General features: G+C 39.1%; 1 protein-coding gene across 2 annotated transcripts in view; it reads right to left on the bottom strand.

Annotated features, from left to right (window-relative positions):
- Positions 1-6,983: 6,983 nt before the first annotated feature.
- poc1a (POC1 centriolar protein A) overlaps positions 6,984-20,564 on the bottom strand; it is a 52,008-nt gene continuing 38,427 nt past the window's right edge. For both annotated transcript variants that reach the window (XM_067388799.1, XM_067388800.1), the window contains 2 exons: positions 19,831-20,037; positions 6,984-7,465 (listed from right to left, as the gene is read on the bottom strand). In XM_067388799.1, coding sequence (XP_067244900.1) covers positions 7,373-7,465; positions 19,831-20,037 — 300 coding nt within the window. In that variant the 3' untranslated portion in view covers positions 6,984-7,372. The remainder of the gene's footprint in view (positions 7,466-19,830; positions 20,038-20,564) is intronic.

Here is a 20,564-nt window from a genome sequence, read left to right as displayed (position 1 = left end):
GAAGAGTCGCAGCTCCTCCAAACGGTCAGCTCCTCTCATCCTAAAGGCTCTCAGACAGATGAAGAGAGAACAGAGCGTCTCTCAGAGAACGCCTGACGCTGATTCAGCACAATCTGAACATTGGATACAGTCAGATTCATAATTCAATGACATTTTCACCATGTTTTTAGGAGTAAAATGTTGTATAAATCAGTGAATGATCTATGAACAATCCTTCAGATTATAGATGTGTGTGAAGCTGCTGAAGTGATGCTCTTCCTCAGTGTTTCTGTCTTGTTTTTCAGCACAAATATCTAAACATTCTAAATGACTGAAGATATTAAGTCTTGTTTAATGACAAAATGATCAAAATGAAGTGAGTTTGTGCTTAAAACGAGAACAAATATCTGCCGATGGAGTCAGAAAAATAATCTTTGAATTAAGTTAATCTTTCCGAACACATATTTGTTCTTGTTTTAAGCACCAACTTACTTCATTTTGCATTATTTTATTTTTTTTTACAAATTGTTTGCAGTGCAAGAGACAAAAAACAGTAACACTTAAAGTTTATATATAATGCATTATCAAAGTATTTTTAATTATGCATATCTATTAATTGTTGCACCTTTAGAAGGCGTAACGCATCAAAACAAGTTATGAAAGCAAAATAGCCCAGAATCAACAATAGTTTTGCCTGTAGCGTCTCGCCTTACATTTTTAAATTACATTTTCAGTATTAAATTCCTAAATGAAGATGAATTTGATGATGCTGATGTTCTCATGACCGAGTCACATGATCAGCGACACCAGAAGTGATGATAGTGTCCCGTGTGAACGAGTTGATCTCTCATTCTCAGGGTCAGTGATCTGTGATGAAAGTGAGGTTTCATGAAGAACGATCATGTTTTCAGGTTTACTGGAATCCGTCTGTCACTCGTCAGAGCAAAGGATGATGGGCAGGAAACACACTGAGCTTTAATTTCCTGCTGGATCCGAGTCTCTGCCAACGTTTCCAAAGAGTCAACATCCCTGCGCATCCCTACACCGTCACAGACACACGAGTGCTTCAGAGCCGGACAGAGCGCTCTCGGGCCCGAGTTTCTCTGGTCATGTGATCTGATGCTGGTTCTGTAATCCGGCTGCAGTGACACTGACCCCGGCTACGGTTTCCATGATAATCCACCCTCACAGCGGCGACTCCCACGCCTTGACTGGCATTTTCTTCCATTTCAGCCTGGAAAATCCATCAATGCGAGACTGACGGCAGCGTCGCTGACACACTCCTCTTCATATATAAATATATATATCTCACACTGGACTAAAACTGACTGACTTTACTCACACAGGACATAGCAAGTTCACAAGTTTTTGTACTTTGTTTCACCTTGGAAAATTATATTTTATATTACATTATTAGTTTATTATATTAAATTTGTATTCAACTTGTGGTGTTCCTGTCAAAAATGACTGGCCTTTTAAATGGTCGAATATTTGATTTCATATTTCTGTGTTCTTTCAGTCACACGTTTTGTGCTTCTTTTAGATCTCAAGCCTCACTGATCTGATCTGAACCTCAGTTTCTGAAAGAGTCTCTTCTGCTCATCAAAGCTGAATTTATTCAATCAAAAATTTACACAAAAAACTATTATTACAATTTAAAATAGCGGTTTTCTGTGTGAATATATTGTAAAATGTTATTTATTATATTTGGCAATAATGATAAATGTTTCTTGAGCATCATATCATCATATCAGAATGATTTCTGAAGGATCATGTGACACTGAAGACTGGAGTAATGATGCTGAAAATTCAGGATTAAATTACACTTTACTATATATTCACATAGAAAACATTGGAATAATATTTCACTGTTTAACTGTATTTTTGATCAAATAAATGTATTGACGAGCTGAAGAGACTCTTTCAGAAACATTAATAATGAGCGGCAGTGATGTTTTACCTCCATCTGATCTTCAGATCTTCGTCTTAATAATGTCTTTCATTTATTTTCTCACACTGATCTGAGAGCTGACCTGTTGCTCTGTAGTTGTACTGTAGATGTGGGTTGGATCGATACCACAGTTCTGAGCCTCTGAACACACACTAAATCAATACCGTAGTGAAATTCACGGCTAATTTCTGTTCAGACAGACAGAACAGAACAAACTCAAGTGTGTGAATGACGAACTGAACCAGACACAGGTGAGGAACATAATCAGTAACCAGGGAAACAAACGGGAACATACTTAGAAACCATGACAACCGAGGAAACAGAAACTAAGAACACAGGAAGAACCGCATGGAATGAAGTGAAAATCAAAACAAGATTCCTTGAAAAGAAATAAATATAAGAATATGTGACACATCTGACTTCAGAAATACTGTACGCTGACTTCACTGTAACTGTATTCAAAACGTCTCCTTTTGGCTTTCACAGAGGAAAGAACAACAAACTAATCTGCAGGTCTGAATATGACAGGAGAGTAAGGAATATTTCCAGTAACACTGTTGTATGAAAAGCTCAATAACGAACATAAATTAAGGAGTGTTTGTGCTGCACTATAAACACATCTGAGCGAGCAGTCGGTTTGTGAAGTGAAGCTGCAGTGGGTTAATCCTTCACAAGCCCTTTCTAGTCTGCACCATCATTAGAAGGCTGTTTTTCTTTTTTTGTGGGCGCAGAAGCAGCGAGTGGAAACATCATTGCGTGGGCCGGATCACGGGGAAAGGCAAGGCCTGAATTCCCAGACAAACATAAACCCGATACTCGCCGAGGGAGAGGAAGCAGGAAATGAGGCGCAGCCGAGGCCGAGCAGCAGTAGTGGTCAGGAGGGACGTCGCTCAGTCCTGCTGCTCTCTGATGAACACCTCACAGAACCGGCCAGAATCATGACGTCAGCTCAGATCCACAGCACTCCTGTCAATCATTCGTTCAGTCGAGCGCTGCTCTGTGAACCTCGTGGGAGGAGCCTGACCTCATTAGGTTCAGGGTGTGGCTGAACCATTAAGCCCCACCCATTACACCCAGAGATGGGGGGCTGGATGTTAAGCTCCGCCCACACGCTCTGCAGTGAGCAGCCTCTCCCTTTAAACCCCGCCCCTTTCTCACAATCCACTGCAAGCTCACAGTAAGATCCGCCTCCATTCAATCAACACTGACGGACTGAACCGAGTTACGCCCTACTTTTGTTTTCTTTTCCGATAATCTGATGTCCGTCTCAATGAACCCTTTTCATATTTCTGGGCTTCAGAAGCAGAAGTCGTCATAGCTGTGCACACTATAGAGTGAACGATAACTACAACTAGATGAAAAAAGTTCGTCAAGACTAACTTTAAGTTGGCTTGAAGAAGCCGGTCCAGAAAGTTTGAAGCAGTTATAAAAGTTTTAAAAGTTTTCACTTTGAAAGTTTCAGTTTTAGTTTAGTAGTTTTGTTAGTTAAATTAGTTTATGAGTTTGAATGAGTTTAGATAGATTTAGCATGATTTAACATGTTGCTAGGATCATTTAGCACGCTGTTAACATGATTTAACATGTTGGTATCATGAATTAGCATTTTGCTAGCATGATTTAGCATGTTTGCTAACATGATTTAACATGTTGGTATCATGAATTAGCATTTTGCTAGCATGATTTAGCATGTTTGCTAGCATGATCTGGCATTATTTAACATGTTGCTAGCATGATTTAGCATGTTTGCTAGCATGATTTAGCATTATTTAACATGTTGCTAGCATGATTTAGCATGTTTGCTAGCATGATTTAACATGTTGCTAGCATGATTTAGCATGTTTGCTAACATATTGCTAGCATGATTTAACACATTGCTAGCATCATTTAGCACACTGCTAACATGATTTAACATGTTGGTAGCATGAATTAGCCTTTTGCTAGCATGATTTAGCATGTTTGCTAGCATGATTTAGCATTATTTAACATGTTGCTAGCATGATTTAGCATTTTTGCTAGCATGATTTAACATGTTGCTAGCATGATTTAGCATGTTTGCTAACATATTGCTAGCATGATTTAACATATTGCTAGCATGATTTAACACATTGCTAGCATCATTTAACACACTGCTAACATGATTTAACATGTTGGTAGCATGAATTAGCATTTTGCTAACATGATTTAGCATGTTTGCTAGCATGTTGCTAACATGATTTAACATGTTTGCTAGCATGTTGCTAGCATGATTTAGCATTTTGCTAACATGATTTAGCATTTTTCTAACATTATCTAGCATGTTGCTAACATTTTGCTAGAATGATTTAGCTTTTTTGCTAGTATGTTGCTAACATGATTTAGCATTTTGGTAGCATGATTTAGCATGTTTGCTAACATCATTTAGCATGTTTGCTAGCATCATTTAACAAGTTCTTAGCATGTTGCTAGCATGGATAGATGGATAGATGGATAGATAGATAGATAGATAGATAGATAGATAGATAGATAGATAGATAGATAGATAGATAGATAGATAGATAGATAGATAGATAGATATTAGTCTTTTCCGATAATCTGATGTCCGTCTCAATGAACCCTTTTCACATTTCTGGGCTTCAGAAGCAGAAGTCATCATAGCTGTGTACACTATAGAGTGAACGATAACTACAATAAATATAACGTTTGTGTTCAACAGCTTTTCTATTGATATTAATTTCGTTGGTCAGAAGAGAGAAAGTGTTATAACTCACAGCAGCAGTAACTCGTTTAGATCAAAATGTTAAGAACTGTGCAAACACGTCACCACAGTCTGTGAAAAGAGTATATTGAATTCAATCAATATAACTCCGTTCATGACTCCTTTAGTGATGCCTGATTGCTCTCTGACAGCGGCAGTGATGTCTAGCACTCATTGAAGTATATGCGCGAGACATCACTGCCGTTGTCAGAGCGCGATCAGACCTCACTAAGCGAGTGCTGAACGCAGTTGGACATAGTGGTGTTTTAGAGGTAAAAAATGATATAAATAATGTTCGGTTTCTCGCACAAACCGATCGTTTCGTGTCTTAGGACATCAATGTGTCGTCACGAGCCACAGGGTTTCATTTGGATTTGTATAAGCAAGCTTTATTTACTCTTATAGATGAAGTTCCCATCTACTGCCATTATACGACTGACAGACGGCAACGGTTGTAGCTAAAAATCATCATTTGTGTTCGGCTGAAGAAAAAATGTCACCTACATCTTGGATGCGCTGGGGGTAAGCAGATAAACATCAAATTTTCATTTTTGGGTGAACTATCCCTTTAATGTAACTCTGAATTCCACAATACACTTTATTAACACTGAAAGGCAATTTTTCTTTAGCCGAAAGTTGAAAATTTACTTTAAAAACTGTGGAAGCTTGTTTCTGCAATGAAACAAAAGAAAGGCAATTGCGAGTTTTTCTCTCACAATAACAGTAAAAAAGGGCCCGTTTCACAGAATGCCCCTCGTACTGTAACATCCATGTTCTCAAGGTCACCATTTCAAACATACATGAGATCAGGCACATGAGAAGCCGGGACAGCAGACAGAAGAACGCGTTTGAACTCTCGCGCTCGTCTGACGGCGGCGAACAGCAGATCAGGGGAAAATGCCTCCAGATGTTATCGCCATAAAGACCCAAAGAGGGGGGGAGAAATGAGGCCGACTGATTCTTCTCCGCGGGCCACACATGAGCACGAGAGGCAGGCAACACTCCGCTCTTCTGTCCTCGGTCACAGAACAAACACATGGACTGAACGAGGGGAGAGTAATTAAAAGCCTTCATAAGCCTGATCACGTTATCTGGAAGTGTGACGCTCGGCCCCGTCCGGCACAGACTCCAGCCCCAGACAGGAAGGAAAAGTGTGTGTGTGTGTGTGTGTGTCCATGAGTGTTACACACACTCACAAGGTTTAGTGGGTTTGTTTGCAGCTCACCTGAACTACAGAGAGCTCATTATGAGCTGTTCTAATGAGTGAACAAAGCCTCTGTACACACAAAAAAAAAAATTGTACAAAATATGTACAATATACATTAAAGAAAAAACTGCATTAAAACAGAATAGTTGCTTCAGTCATCATGAGCTCCACAGACAGCGTCACCAAGAGGAATTACAAACCTGAACGCTCTTTATTTTCACTATATAACACATCCAGGGCTCGACATTAACTTTTTTGCTCATCAGCCACTGCAGCTTGTGGTTTTCCAAAGTTACTAGCCACATTCTGACATCAATACCATGGGGAAAAACTGCCATATAGATATTTTTAATATAATTTGGCAGCAGGTTTATTATGCTGCTGTCACTTTAAGAGCTGACGCACATATCCATTATTCTGTTACACATGCGTTTTCTTTCTCAACTGTTTACGTTCACTTAAAACAACTGACTGTTTACGTGAATACTCACCAAGACCGGCATTATTTTGTGTGTATTTGACTGTTTAAGAGCAATAAGCAGCGATAAAGAACTCAGTGTAGTACTGAGAGGCGGCTTTATGTGGCGCACTTTGAGCTTGAGCACAAAATCTGAGGGAATGATGCATAAAATTATGTGCAATAACATGCAATCACCGAAATTTGAACCCTGTAACACCGACAATATTCATCTGAAGCAAATGAAACGAGGCGGGTTTGTGTCGACTCGCTGTCGGAGAGATGAGAGGTAAATGAGTATTAGAAGTGTTTCAGAGGTTTCAGTATCGATATATATCAAAACAATCTGTATTTTTAACAACACTACCACTTAGTTTATTATTTCAGATGCATTTTTTAAAGATTACTATTGAAAAATGTATATATTATATATAAAACTCAACCTGTCACAGTAGGAGTGACAGTGTTACACTGCTGAATGGATGTTGATGTCGAGCCCTGAACACGACCTCTGAACCTCATCACTTTATCACAGCACAGACTGAATGCAGTATTGGTCATCAGCATTCCTAACACAGTTTTAGAATTTACAGTAATATACAGAAAGAACAACACAGTAAGGACCACATCTTAAATAAACACATTTACTGGCATTTTTACAGACAAAAATAAAAAGAGTTCAGTTACACGGGGAGATGAGACGGCAAACGTGAAACAGAAAATGACAGTTTGAAAGTTCAGGACAAACATACCGTTTGTGAGTACAGAAAGAGGGCTTCATGTTTGGATTTCTCTTATCAGATTTCAGCCAAGGATGAGTTTCAGTTTGTGGTTTTTAGGATGGATTACAGTGGAGCCGATGCAGCACGTCCTCACTCAGCACAAACCTCCATCCACACACTGCTGCTCAAGGCAAAAACCTGCACAAAACATCTGCCACCAAATAATGAGGCTGCTCCTGATTTAATTCACTGTTATCACTGTGGATCTTTAACACAAACATGTCTGGATGGTGGTTTGTGAGCAGGTGACACTGAGGAAGGATCAGTTCTCAGACATGGCCTGACGCTGCTTCTCCATACACTCCTTCAGTTTGTCCTCCGTCAGCGTCAGACGCTGCTCCAAAATGGCCACCGTCTACAAAACAAGAACAGGACAGCCATGTGATCGACTCCAACCCCATTTCATGAGTACAATTTAACTATTTAATTAAATTTATATATGAAAACTTAAGCATAAGAGATTGTACAAATTCAAATGAGCCAATATGTAATATAGTTACAAAGCCAAGAGAGTGTATTGGATCTTCACTCTTCCTTTTCGCATGTACATCACTTTATCCCAATGATAAATTTGGTACATGTAAAAAGTGACGTCATGTTATCATTACCTCAGAGTCTCAAGTGTCTAAGTGTCTTATTTTAAATAAGACGCAGCATCATCGGGATGCCGTTAGGTGCTCATGAAATGCAGAGATCATTCCACCAGTGAGGAACAGTGAACGCGAACGTTCTGGAAGGTGATTTTGTGCCTCTCTGAGATAGTGTTGGAAGTCCAGTCAGAAGAGCAATGCAATAGTCCAGACTAGAAATGAAAGGGCCTGGCTGATGTGCAGCATGCTCAGTTAGGAACGGCCTGATCTTCCTGATGATACGAAATACAAAGCTGCATGACTGTGTTCTCCGCTGGTCATCAAACATGAGCCCAAGCGTTCTGGCTGATCTGTTTGGGATTATTGTTGGTGATCCTAGCTGGAAGGTGAAATTGTGCCGTACTGTCGGAGTGGCTGGGAAGACACTAGGTTGAGTTGCAGGTGATGGAGGAGAAACCATGTGTCTGTATAATGGGTTGACGTAGTGTTTATGGAGAAGAGGAGGGGTCCCAGCACTGACCCCTGAGGAACCCCTGTGACCAGCTGATGTGTTCTGGATACCTCCTAGGGGCGTAACGATACATCGATATGGATCGATACATTGATCTTATGATACAATGTATCAGTGCAACGCATACAGATCGATATGTATTTTTAAGATGCCCCTTTATTTTGGCACTCATGTCAGTGAGCAATCTCTGTCGTCTTTTCTACACATTTCTGTCAGAGCATGTGTTCTCTCTTAAACTGTACATTGTGATGCAGCAAACTTGTTTGTGTTTCCATTCTGACATTGAAATAAGCTATTTATGTGATTCATGCAAACCCCTAGGAGATGTTTATTTGTGTGTGTGGGTGTTTTTATATGAATGTATCTCTGAAGGGAAGTGTCTTCAGAAACAATTCAATGGCATTTTCTTTTCATGTTAACTCTGCATAATGCCTAATAAAGTAGCATTTATTAGCACTACTTTTAGCACCACCAGTTCTGCTGTTGCACAAGTGCCACCTACTGTCAGAGAGTGAAGTTGCATTTTCATTCAGCCTGTCTGCCGTTTTTCTTCCAGAGCAATGCAAAAATCAGAGCATATTTTTGTGCAGCACACATGCAGTGTTGTAAGTTTAAAACTTTTGCATGTTGACTGTTGTCGTTGTTTTTTTTCTCTCCTCTATTATTTAAGATATTTTTTGTTGCGGATGTCCAAATTGAGATATGCAAATCTCATAATATTGTAATATCGATCAATATACCCTCAATATAATCTTACTCCGTACTCTGTTTTGAGCTATCGGCAAATAACTTATTGCCAGCTAAGAGAATTAATACCGGATCGTATCATGACAAAATGTCCAATTTACGCCCGTAATACCTCGAACCAGCGATGTGTAGTCCATGTGATGTCCAGTGATGAGAGGGTGGACAGAAGGATCTGATGGTTAAAGCCCAAAGTATATTTGGAACAAGCTTTCGCAATCCGCAGAGCTTCGGTGACGGTCTCAGTTGAGTGGCCGCTTTTAAATCCTGATTGGTCATTGCCCAGCTGGTTGTTTTGTGAAAGGACAAGACAATTTCTGGTGGTAAACAACTCATTCAAGTGTTTGAGACAGGTCTGTAACTTTTTACAAGTGCAGGTTCCTTTGGCAGTGGGGATACATGAGTATTGCGGTTTAACTTATTTAAAGGGGCCACAACATATTTTTGTTTTATTTATCGTTATATTAAATGATTTGCATCAAAAACATTATTATGTAGTAATTTTCCACACAGAACATTGAAGCTCTGGGCAGCATTTCTTTCATAAACCATGACATTTCATAAACAATTCATACTGAAGTATGCAGAACAAGCATACTTCAGGCCCTTTGTTAAACTCCATCAATACAGTAAGAGCTTCAGTGTGTACGAACAGTAAGATCAATCCTGCTCTGGCCTGTACTGGGCGCCAGTATGGGAAAAAGTGGAAAGGACAAACATAAGCATTGATGCATTGCTGTGGAGGCGGTCCTGCGCTGACACATTCTACAGTGTGACATCATACCATGGGGAAGCACAGAGCCAGTCGTTTTTGCAGCTGGTTTCAATAAATGAGGAGGAAGGTTTGAGTTCTGAAACGTATAGCATGTTTTCATAGTACAATAATCTCAAACACAAATCAAATGCATTAAAGGAATCAAATTTTCCTCATGCCTTGATAATGCAAAGACGATAGCAAATCATAACAGTGGGTATTTACATAAAAGTGGCGTTAAAACATATAGTAAAAGAAAATGATCATCGTTTGAAAAGCTAATGTTTCATAGCAGCTTCTCAATACTAAGCTACTCAGATGGATTATGACGGAATGGAAATGAAGAACAGAAAGGAAGCAAAATAAAGGACGGAGAAAGAGTGAGGGAGGAAAAGACATTCAGATTCAAGCGTGGGAGGGAGTCATAATCCGTCGTCACAAGAATGCATGAATGGCATCTATTTTGGCCGGCCCCAAACAGATGTGCTGTTCTCCTCGTAGACAAACCCGCTGATTATGCGAGGCGGAATACGAGCCCCCTCGTTCATGGCATGAGGCAGAAACCAAACACCACATCCTCTATGTGGGGCGGAAGCAGAGACAGACCCCTCAAGAAAGCGTCCTTCTCTGAGCGCGACTGGAGAGGAGAAGAGGAATGGAGGCAGGACGGCTTGTGCCAGGGTCAGCGTGGCGTAGTGGCTCAGCGAGAGTGAAGAACACACTGACCTTAATGTAGTGTGGGGGGGTGGGCCAAAGTGCCACCGTTCACAACAACACATGTCCTCAAAACAAGCTCCCCGGGAGAGATGAGCAACTATGGCTCATCTGTTGCTTTACTTAGTCAAAGACAGAAAGCTGGCAGCCCATATTACATTACAGGGAACAATTGTGACTCCTTGTTTTAAAAATATTAGGGGTGCCAATCAATTAAAATCTTTTTATATTCTAAATAAATATTAGGCCAATTGAAAAGATTTATTTAAACCGAGACCAATCAGGAATCTGTCTCAGGGACTGACCACCTCTAAGTTCATCCCCTTTACAGCACCAGCTTCAATAAATCTCAAGAACAAAACACATCTAGAACGATGCTTACTCGAGTAACACATTCCAAATCATTGGGATTACTGTGCCATCTTCTGCTCTCTCCAGCCACAGTAACGCGGGGAATCGATCAGAATCACAGGGTCAGAGACAGAATGATGGTGTTTGATGGGGTTAAGCTCAGGATTCTGTCCGGCCAAGCCAAGTTCTTACACAGCCATTTCTGTATGAGTTTCCTGTCGTGCCTGGGACTACCGTCGTAATGAGACGGGAAAGGGCCGTCCTCAAATTGTCAACACATTTTCAAAGCACAGAATTGTCTGGAACAGTGTGAAAAACAGTCTCACTCCATTATTATTCTCTGCCAAACATGCTTTTGGGCAGGTAGTGTTCTTCTTGGCACTCCGACTGGCAGATGGTGAAGTATGATTCACTCCAAAGCTTCAGAGAGCGACGGCAGAGAGCTTTCCACTACACGAGCAAACGCTCAACACTGTGCCTGTGTCTGCACGACCATGGACACGATTTCATGAAGCCCCATATGAGCTGTGTGTGTTGACGGTGCTTCCTGGAGCAGATTGGATCTTGATATTGAGCGTTGCGACCGAGGACAGCCGTTGTTTTGACCGACTGCTTCACGACTGCGCAGCTGTTGCTGCGAGACATTTACATTTAGCAACAACCTCAATCTGTTGAGCTCTCTATCAGGACAGACATCTGATGTACTGACTTACCGGAGAAGCCGAATGCCGCAGAGATCTTCGGCCATTTTAGTGGAACTGTCTGCAAAGACAGCTCTGAATGAAGACTGAAATGAGAATTACAATCAAAGTGGTGGAACAAAATAAATCCAAGGGTTTGGGTGTCCCAGTGGGTTTAATCAAGTGGAAGTGGAAGCAACATCAAACCAACCAGACACTGCCTAAAAAAGATCAACTCTTGAAACTCTCTGCACAAACAAAAGAGCACTTGTTAGTGAAACTACAGAGAGGCCAATGATGACTTTGAAGGAGCTGCAGAGAATGAAGTAAAGGTGAATCACATCAAGAGCTCTGGAGAACACAGAAGCCATTACTCAAACAGACCATCAGCACATCCCACACACTGCATTTGAGATGGTAATGGCAGTGCAACCTTTACCAAATGCTGAAATACAAAACTGCAAATAAAGAACTGCATGGGAATGTTGCAAAAAGGAACACATCTACAGGAAATCTTTACATTTCTTTTCCATTATTATTATTATTATTATTATTATTATTATTTCACTCTTTGTTAAAACTCTGTATGAAAATTCACCCATTCACACCAAGAAAGGTAACTATAAAGATACTATAACAATAACTATATTTGCGTCCACACCAATGAACGATAACGGTCTGTTTATTCTAAGCTCACGCGCTGCGGTATCAAAGTATGTACAACACGTTTTCTTGTTGCATTTACATGTCTTTAACCAGCAGATGTCCTCAGCATGCTATGTTTTGAGTGAATAGCTAGTGTAATCGATCTAATCTTACATTGAATTTAGCTGATTTAGTCAATATAGTGGAATAAAAACATTGTCTAGTCTTTTTCACTGCAACTTCAAAGGAAGCAAGACAATGTTGTTGAAACCAGCGCTGGATACCTGCACTCTAAAAAATGCTGGGTTAAAAACAACCCAAGTTGGGTTGAAAATGGACAAACCCAGCAATTGGGTTGTTTTAACACAGCAGTTGGGTTAAATGTTTGCCCAACCTGCTGGGTAGTTTTATTTAACTCAACTACTGTTTAAAAATGACTGTATTGTTTAATTAAAATTAACCCAAAGTATGTTGGAAATTAACATTTATTAATGTTCAATGAATAATTATTAAACAATAAACATTTATTAAATTGCTTATTAATAAATTTATATAAATAAACTATTAAACTATTACATTTATATTAATAAAATATTAAAGCTTATTAATAAACATTCACCATTTCTCTATTATTGTTGTCTCTAATTGCATCTGGTTTTTAATTTCCCAACTATTTTGGGTTCATTTTAAGCTAGCCATATAGCAATTTTTAAATAATAGTTGGTTTAAATAAAACTACCCAGCAGGTTGGGCAAACATTTAACCCAACCGCTGGGTTTGTCCATTTTCAACCCAACTTGGGTTGTTTTTAACCCAGCATTTTTTAGAGTGTGAGGTCATTTTGTGTTACACTGTTACCAATTGTTTTCCATATATCAATTTTCTTTAAAGTATCCTTGAAAAGAGGGTTTGAGTTGATTAACTTCTCCGCAATGTCCTCTGCCATTTTAAATGTGTGAGCCCTTAAATTAGAAATAATTCTGATTTCTCTATATCATTATCATTATAGCTGTGGTGTAGACTCTTCTATTCTTTCATATTTAGAACGATTTTTAGAACTATATCTTTATCCTTTACTTATAAATTAATACAATTCAAAGCTTGTATCTCCATATTTCATAATTTTGATCTTTTTTTTCCATCATTACTATTGGTCACCCTTTACATCTGTCTGTGCCACACACAGTTTGTAGTGTCTCTGCTTGTTTGCAATGCAAAGGTAAATAAAGAACTGGTTCTTTGAATAAGTACAGCATTTTATTTATTAAAAAAACACTGTATATAAAGGAGAAGAGTGTCTTAATCTACCATTTGTCGTCGAGTCATGGCCAATACTGTCTTAAACAGACTGTGCGAAGCACTTTGTCTTTAATAACAATTTTAGCAAATGTCAGAAAAAAACTATAACATTTGGGGGGGCCAAAAATGTCACAATATGAGGTAAATCCGGGCCTGGACATAACACGCAACAGAAACACAAACCCCAAGAGCAGAGATTCTTGTTTGTTTTAAGCAAATTTGAAGGACAGAATTTTAATTTTGTCTCAGCAGCTGTAAATGCAGCTACACTTCTGAGAATCCGTCATCCAGTAAAAGACCTAACTGCAGATCGGAGCCTTCGGCCTGTTTTTATATAGTTTGAATCAGCACGAGACAAATCCCTGGAATGCCAATTATGGCTGGAGAGTTATTTCTGATCATTCTTCCACAGCCCTTCTGTTCAGAGTCTTCCCTCTATCCGTGTTTGAGCAAAGCACTCCTCCTACAAGGACGTGCTTGATGTGTGGCTCTGGGTTAGCGCAACCCAAGGATGACCCCCCCCGAGTGCAGGCAGTTCAGAATGTGGGCGAGACGGGCTGATGCTCAGTAAACAGGCTTCCTGAGCCGCCCCATGAGGCCTGGGAGGCAGAGCTCGATAACATCTGCTGGTATTTCATGCTAGAGGGAATGGGTTTTGCATTTCCTTCCTCTGCAAGTGTGCTTTTCCGATCAATACGAGCAAGAGCCTATCGGCCCATCTGAAAACGCTGGATAGCAGTATACTCACAGCGCTGAAGGTCACTGGAGTTACCGAAGGTACACTCGTGATATTAATACACTACACAAGATGCATGTTGTTTACAGAAGCCGTGTTTGATATGCTTCTGCTATTGAGCTTTGAATGTACTCAACATGCTTTTTTTGGTTGGCAGTCTAGTTGAATTGGACAAGTATCTTATTGTGTTTGTCCTAACAGGGCTGACAAACCATCTCTGCTTCGGCACAGATCTAGAGATGTAAACGGGCATCTGCGGCTCTATGATCCTTGTGTAAGCCAGCTTTTGGTTTCAGTCTGGTCCTTTTCATTTATTTTTTCATTTTTGTTATTTCCATTTTTTAAATGCATGTTTCCATAATTAATAAGGCACTTTGCATGAAGTCCAGAGTGATATAATGCAGATGGAAATAATTTACAAATGAGGTTATCTACAACAGTTTGCCATCCAGAATTCGGTAAAAGAAAATCACTTTGTTTTAATAGAAGCATCTGTACAGAGCCTTTTTCATGTGCTCTGTAAAATCCTCATTATAGGTCCATTAAACCCTCTCCAGGTTTGATCCAGCTCTATTTTTGTTTCTCAGTTGCCCACATACCCCAGCTGTGGCTTTTCCCTTCTAAAACGAGTCGTGTACATGAAATTGGTGGCTAGTTGAGTGATAGTAATGATGTTTGGGCTCACTGTAATTCACTGAGCTATTAAAACTGCTCTCAATGTCCCCATACTAACATCTGTAATCGGGCTGGGAGTGTGTGAAAGTGTGTATCTTAGCACATTCCCCCGTTTCAGGTTCAGATGTGAATTATTCATTGGGTCCTTCCAGCAACTGGATCCAGTGTTTTCTTCAGTGTGCATCAGACGTGCTTCATTAGTCAGTGCACTCCCAAGATATGCATGTTTAGGTTTAACATTATGATCAAATGATGGCTGGGGAGATATTGAATGTCTTTTTGTGGAAACATGAGTTGCTGGACTCCAGGCTCAAAATAAATTGTTATAAATTCTGCATTTAAGTAATAATGCAAGAAGGAAAACTAACACTGGAAACCTTTGCTTGTACAGCAGAGAAACTGAATCTATGCTCGTATCACTGTATAAACTTGTGTATCAAATGAATGGATTTTAAAGGGGTCCTCTCATCCATTTATACATTTTCTCCCTTTAGTCCACACACTAACCTGAAAAATATAATGTGTCACAGTTTCCACACAAATCTGAAGCAGCACAACAACATTGAAAATGACATTGATAACAATCAGAAATGTTTCTTGAGCAGCAAATAAGAATGTCCCCTAATGTTCAACTAATCGTTAGTCGACTAGAAGAGGCTTAGTCAACAAAAAATGTTATTAGTCGGCCTCAAATATGGCTTATCGTTTGAAACATGTAAGCAGTAGCATCTTTACATGTCCGCTTGCTCTAGATAAATGTGCGCTATTATTAGACGCATATCCAAGTGTTTGTATTGCGCGCTTACTGCAAGACATGGAGGCGCCAGTGCGATCACTTAAAATACTCCATTTTTGGTCAAACAGATAAGAGTAATACATCATTTGAAACTCTTTATATGTGTAAACTCACAATAACAAGAAAATGTTGTGCTTTTGTAAAATAAAGAAAACAAACACGAAACGCTTTCTGCCGTCTCGGTCTCTGTGAACTTGAGCGCGTCACAAAAATAAACCAAAACTCAGCATATACTTGCCTCACAGACACGAGAAATCTATCTATAGAAAGCTTGAAATGTCATTCAAGTGTAAAACAAATATTCAAGCATCCCCTGCGGAGTCGGCATCATCGACTTCATCTCTACAGTCGAAAACAATCAATAAATTATTAAAACGTTTAGACTTCTTGCTGTTTTTTCACGACACACTCATAATCATTATGTTTGCTGATTAGGCTATGTATTATATATATTATATATATAGCCAATTAAAGGCTCATTTTTATGATTTATAAGGCTTATTAATATACACGTTTGATTAGTCGACTAATCGCTTAAATGAACGACTAATAGTCGACTAGAAAAATCTTTAGTCGAGGTCAGCCCTTATTCCTGAAGGATCATGTGACACTGAAGACTGGAGAAATGATGCTGAAAATTCAGCTTTGATCATAGGAATAAATTACACTTTACTATATATTCACATAGAAAATGTGCAATAATATTTCACTGTTTTTATTGTATTTTTGATCAAATAAATGATGAGACTTTTGAATGGCAGTGTATATATGCACATGCAGTATATATACTCTCTAGCTGAGGTGGCTTGGATCAGGTCTAACTTAATTGGATCATGAATCGAGGCTGTCACCTGGCCAAGTTTCCCCACCTTCAGTGGAGCTGCAAGTCAATGCAGGCAGGGCTATCTGCATGTAAAGGTTAGCGTTCCCTGCATGGAGGACGTGAATCTGGAATATGGATAAATGCTCCCAGATGATGAAAAGCCCCCTTTGAGGCCCGAGCGTTTTCCACATGCCAGAGGAACAGCATTAGGACAGAAGGTGGTGTTCTTCTGCAATGGAAACCAGCTGTTACTGGCTAATAGCTGCAGCATGAAGTCTTTTCCTCTGCACTATCATACAGATACGCCAAACACAGAGAATCAGGTGAAAAAGCTGACCGAAGCAGCTCAGAAACATAAGCCTTCACTTTCCCATCCGAAGAGAGTCAGAAAACGGCTAATGACATGTAAAATGATCAGACAGTCAACAGACCTCTAGGTCAGGATTTATTCACCTTCCCCATTATGTCATTAAAATGTGTTTAAACGAGTCTCCCCAAAATACACAACACACCATCCGTACAGTAGCTTCTGGATTACACACACATAAGATTCACACGTTTTAAAGGAACGATGAACGATTACTGTAAACATGCTTTCAGCCAGCCAGGTGTTGCTTTTTAATTATAAAACTCAATCTACAACAGATTTTAAAAAGATGTTTTTCTGTTTCGGTTATATGGAGGTCACATTAAAAATCAGAAACTTTTATCATCCCTCCATCATGTTCTTTTGCTACTTTCCAAATGCTTTACTAATACTAGAGTCTACAGCTGTGATGAAATAAACCACACTTTGATACTTCTTGTGTGAAAACAGACAAATCAAGGTAAATATCACTTCAGGTTACAGAATACGGTTGTATAATTTTATGGTGTCATGTCCAATTAAAAGTGTGAAAATATGAAATAACTGTATTTAGGATACATGAAATGGCAGCTATATAATGGGAATAGCAAAAAGTGCAGTAATCAGAGGCTTTTCTTCCTTCTACATCCCTAATTTAAGTGTACTGAAGCTCAGATACTAAACTCAATAAAGAAAACATAATAGAGACGCTCACCCACAAATGAAATGTTTAAGTCCACCGTATGACTGTGACCTCTGAATCACAGGAGAGGCTTTAGTAGTGTTGTGCTGGCCTGCTACAGTAAGCTCTTCTGAGCATGTGAGAGATGTGAGAGCCGTGTATACTGAAGCACACAGATTATTTAGAGAACTGAAGGAAAAGATGCTGCATTAGGAGTGACGGCATCAACCAGGAACAGAAAAAAGACTTCAGGGTTTCATCTGTACGTCCACACTAGACTTACCTTCATTAAAGGGTTAGTTCACACAAACATGAAAATCCTGTCATTAATTACTCACCCTCATGTCGTTCCACACCCGTAAGACCTTCGTTCATCTTAGGAACACAAATTAAGACATTTTTGATGAAATCAGATGGCTCAGTGAGGCCTGCATAGCCAGCAATGACACTCCATTTTTCATTGCACAGAAAGCTACTAAAGATATATTTAAAACAGTCGTGTGGCTACAGTGGTTCAACATTAATGTTATATAGTGACGAGAATACTTTTTGTGCACCAAAAAAACAAACAAAATAACGACTTTATTCAACAAGTGATGGGCGATTTTAAAACACTGATTCATGAAGCTTCAAAGCTTTACGAATCTTTTGTTTTGATTCAGTGGTTCGGAGCGCGTATCAAACTGACAAAGTCACGTGAACCATTGAAATTTCAAAACGTTTTGAAACACTTATGATGTAACAAAGCCTCGTTTACTGAAATCATGTGACTTTGGCGCTCCGAACTACTGAATCAAAACAAAAGATTCATAAAGCTTTGAATCTTCATGAAGCACCATTTTGAAATCGCCCATCACTAGATATTGTTGAATAAAGTTGTTATTTTGTTTTTCTAGCGCACAAAAAGTATTCTATATCTATTTATAATATTAATATTGAACCACTGTACTCACATTAACTGATTTAAATATTTTTTTAATGGATCTTGAGAGAGGAAATGTCATTACTGGCTATGCAGGCCTCACTGAGCCATCGGATTTCATCAAAAATATCTTAATTTGTGTTCTGAAGATTAACAAAGGTTTTACGGGTGTGAAACGACATGAGGGTGAGTAATTAATGACATCACTTTCATTTTTGGGTGAACTAACCCTTTAAAAGCTCCTTCATTCATGTATCATCAGAGCCAGTTACACTTCATGTGCCGCATGTTCATAATGACTGAGACTGATTTGATCCGAAAGCACGTTTGTAAGTGTGAAACATAAACATACGCATCAAAGCACAGCGCATGTGTGCTTTGATGCGTGTTTGATGTGTGTTTTTTGTGTCAAATGTACTTTTTAGTTTTAATCATATTTAGTCAACCTATCCTGCTTTTTGGTTGACTAATTGTCAGGGAATTTTAGTCCAGTTTCTGTCAAATAAAACATTTTTTGTCATAATGGTTAAAATCATCACGATTAATTTGCTCAAAATTATAAATCACATCAATTGTTATCATTTGAGAAATGTATTTTTGAACTCATACACATGGTTCATTTGACTTAATCTAGTTTCCTGATAAGCTATTTATCATATATATTAATGTTAAACACTCTCAACATTATGAAAACTGGTAAAACTCAAAAGCTTCCCTCAAAAACTAAAACTGTGAAATTCCTAATAGTAATTCCAATAATTCTACATTACATTAATGCTTTTCTATTAAAACAACAGCAAAAAAGGCTTTGTATCGTCACACAGAGGTTGCGTAAGTGCATTTATTAACTCAATATCATGTTTGGATTTATTACAGTTCATCACTGAAGGTTTGAGGCACATTTAGTCACACACGGACACAGACTGACTGAATGACACTTTAATTTGAGCAGAATATCTCAATGGAGATCTCCAGCTTGCATGTTTGTCTGTGTGTTCAGATGTGTGCGCATGGTTGTTAGTTTCAGGATAAATTAAAAAACACCGAGAAGAAAATGTATCCTTTTAACAGAAAAGCTCTGATTGAGGGATTTAAACTCTTGACATCTGGCAACCGCAGGCATGAAAGTTTGTTCAGCAGTCTGTCATATTTTGTCTCCTTTTTTTCACGAAAAATAAAGGAAGATTTTAGTAAAATTTTTATTTTTTAACTACATTTAAGTCTCATCTTCTTTCATCAACAATATTGCACGTTGATATAGTCACAGGTATCGTTTAATGTCTTTGGTGTTGTCTAGTCTTAGTCATGGAAAAATGGTTGTCAAAGAAACTTTTTTGTCATAGTTTTCATTAACAAAATGAACACACAAGTTATTTTTGAGTCCGACTGAGAAAACAGATTCAGTCTGATAGGGTCATCCATCGGATTATGAAGTGAGTATTTGGGTGTTACCTGTGTGAGTACATCCAGCTGTGCGACGATGTGCTGCAGGGTGCTGGTCAGCGCAGCGGGAACACCGTCCACGGACGTCTGCTGCGCCGGGGAGTCAGACGGTGAGTCCACACGGGCTCCAGATGAAGTCACGGCCGGTCTGACGAGGGCTGTGCTGTCACTCTTGTGTAAAGTACGGCCATTGGACACACCAGCGGCTTCTGACACCTGCAGGAGTGTTGGGAAACTATTACTGACATCCGTCTGACTTTGCATCACATGATCCATCACTGCATGTCAGCCAAACCGAAGATGTTTTGTCAAAATCCTTTTAAAGTTGCAATGTAACAGAAGTGATGCACATCCAAGTGTAACAAATCAAAATAGAAAATGTATGGTCAGGGTTTTTCCTGAATACTGGAAATATTTTGGTGGCTGCCAAAATTAATCTTTGTCCCATCAAAGATTTATTTGATCATTTAATGTGATGATACCTGCCATTCTGTGGCATTTTAATTGTATCTGTATATAATTTAATACCAAAAGCAACCCTTCTCTTGCTTTCTTTTTTTTAAATGACCTTTTTTGTACTTTGTCAAATGATTAAATGATCCGTTATGCCGTGCTCTTTATTGCTGCTTAGTGATTTTTTTGGCTTTTATGGCAATTAACGGTTTACTTTCAGTCGCCGTTGCTGTTCCATCAGCAGCTGTTGCTTAAAGTCCTTATTAAAAACTATGCGGTCACATGTGTTT

This window comes from Chanodichthys erythropterus, chromosome 6 (assembly GCF_024489055.1).
Source record: "Chanodichthys erythropterus isolate Z2021 chromosome 6, ASM2448905v1, whole genome shotgun sequence".
Classification (NCBI taxonomy): domain Eukaryota; kingdom Metazoa; phylum Chordata; class Actinopteri; order Cypriniformes; family Xenocyprididae; genus Chanodichthys; species Chanodichthys erythropterus.
This window is presented reverse-complemented; position numbering and strand designations above follow the sequence as displayed.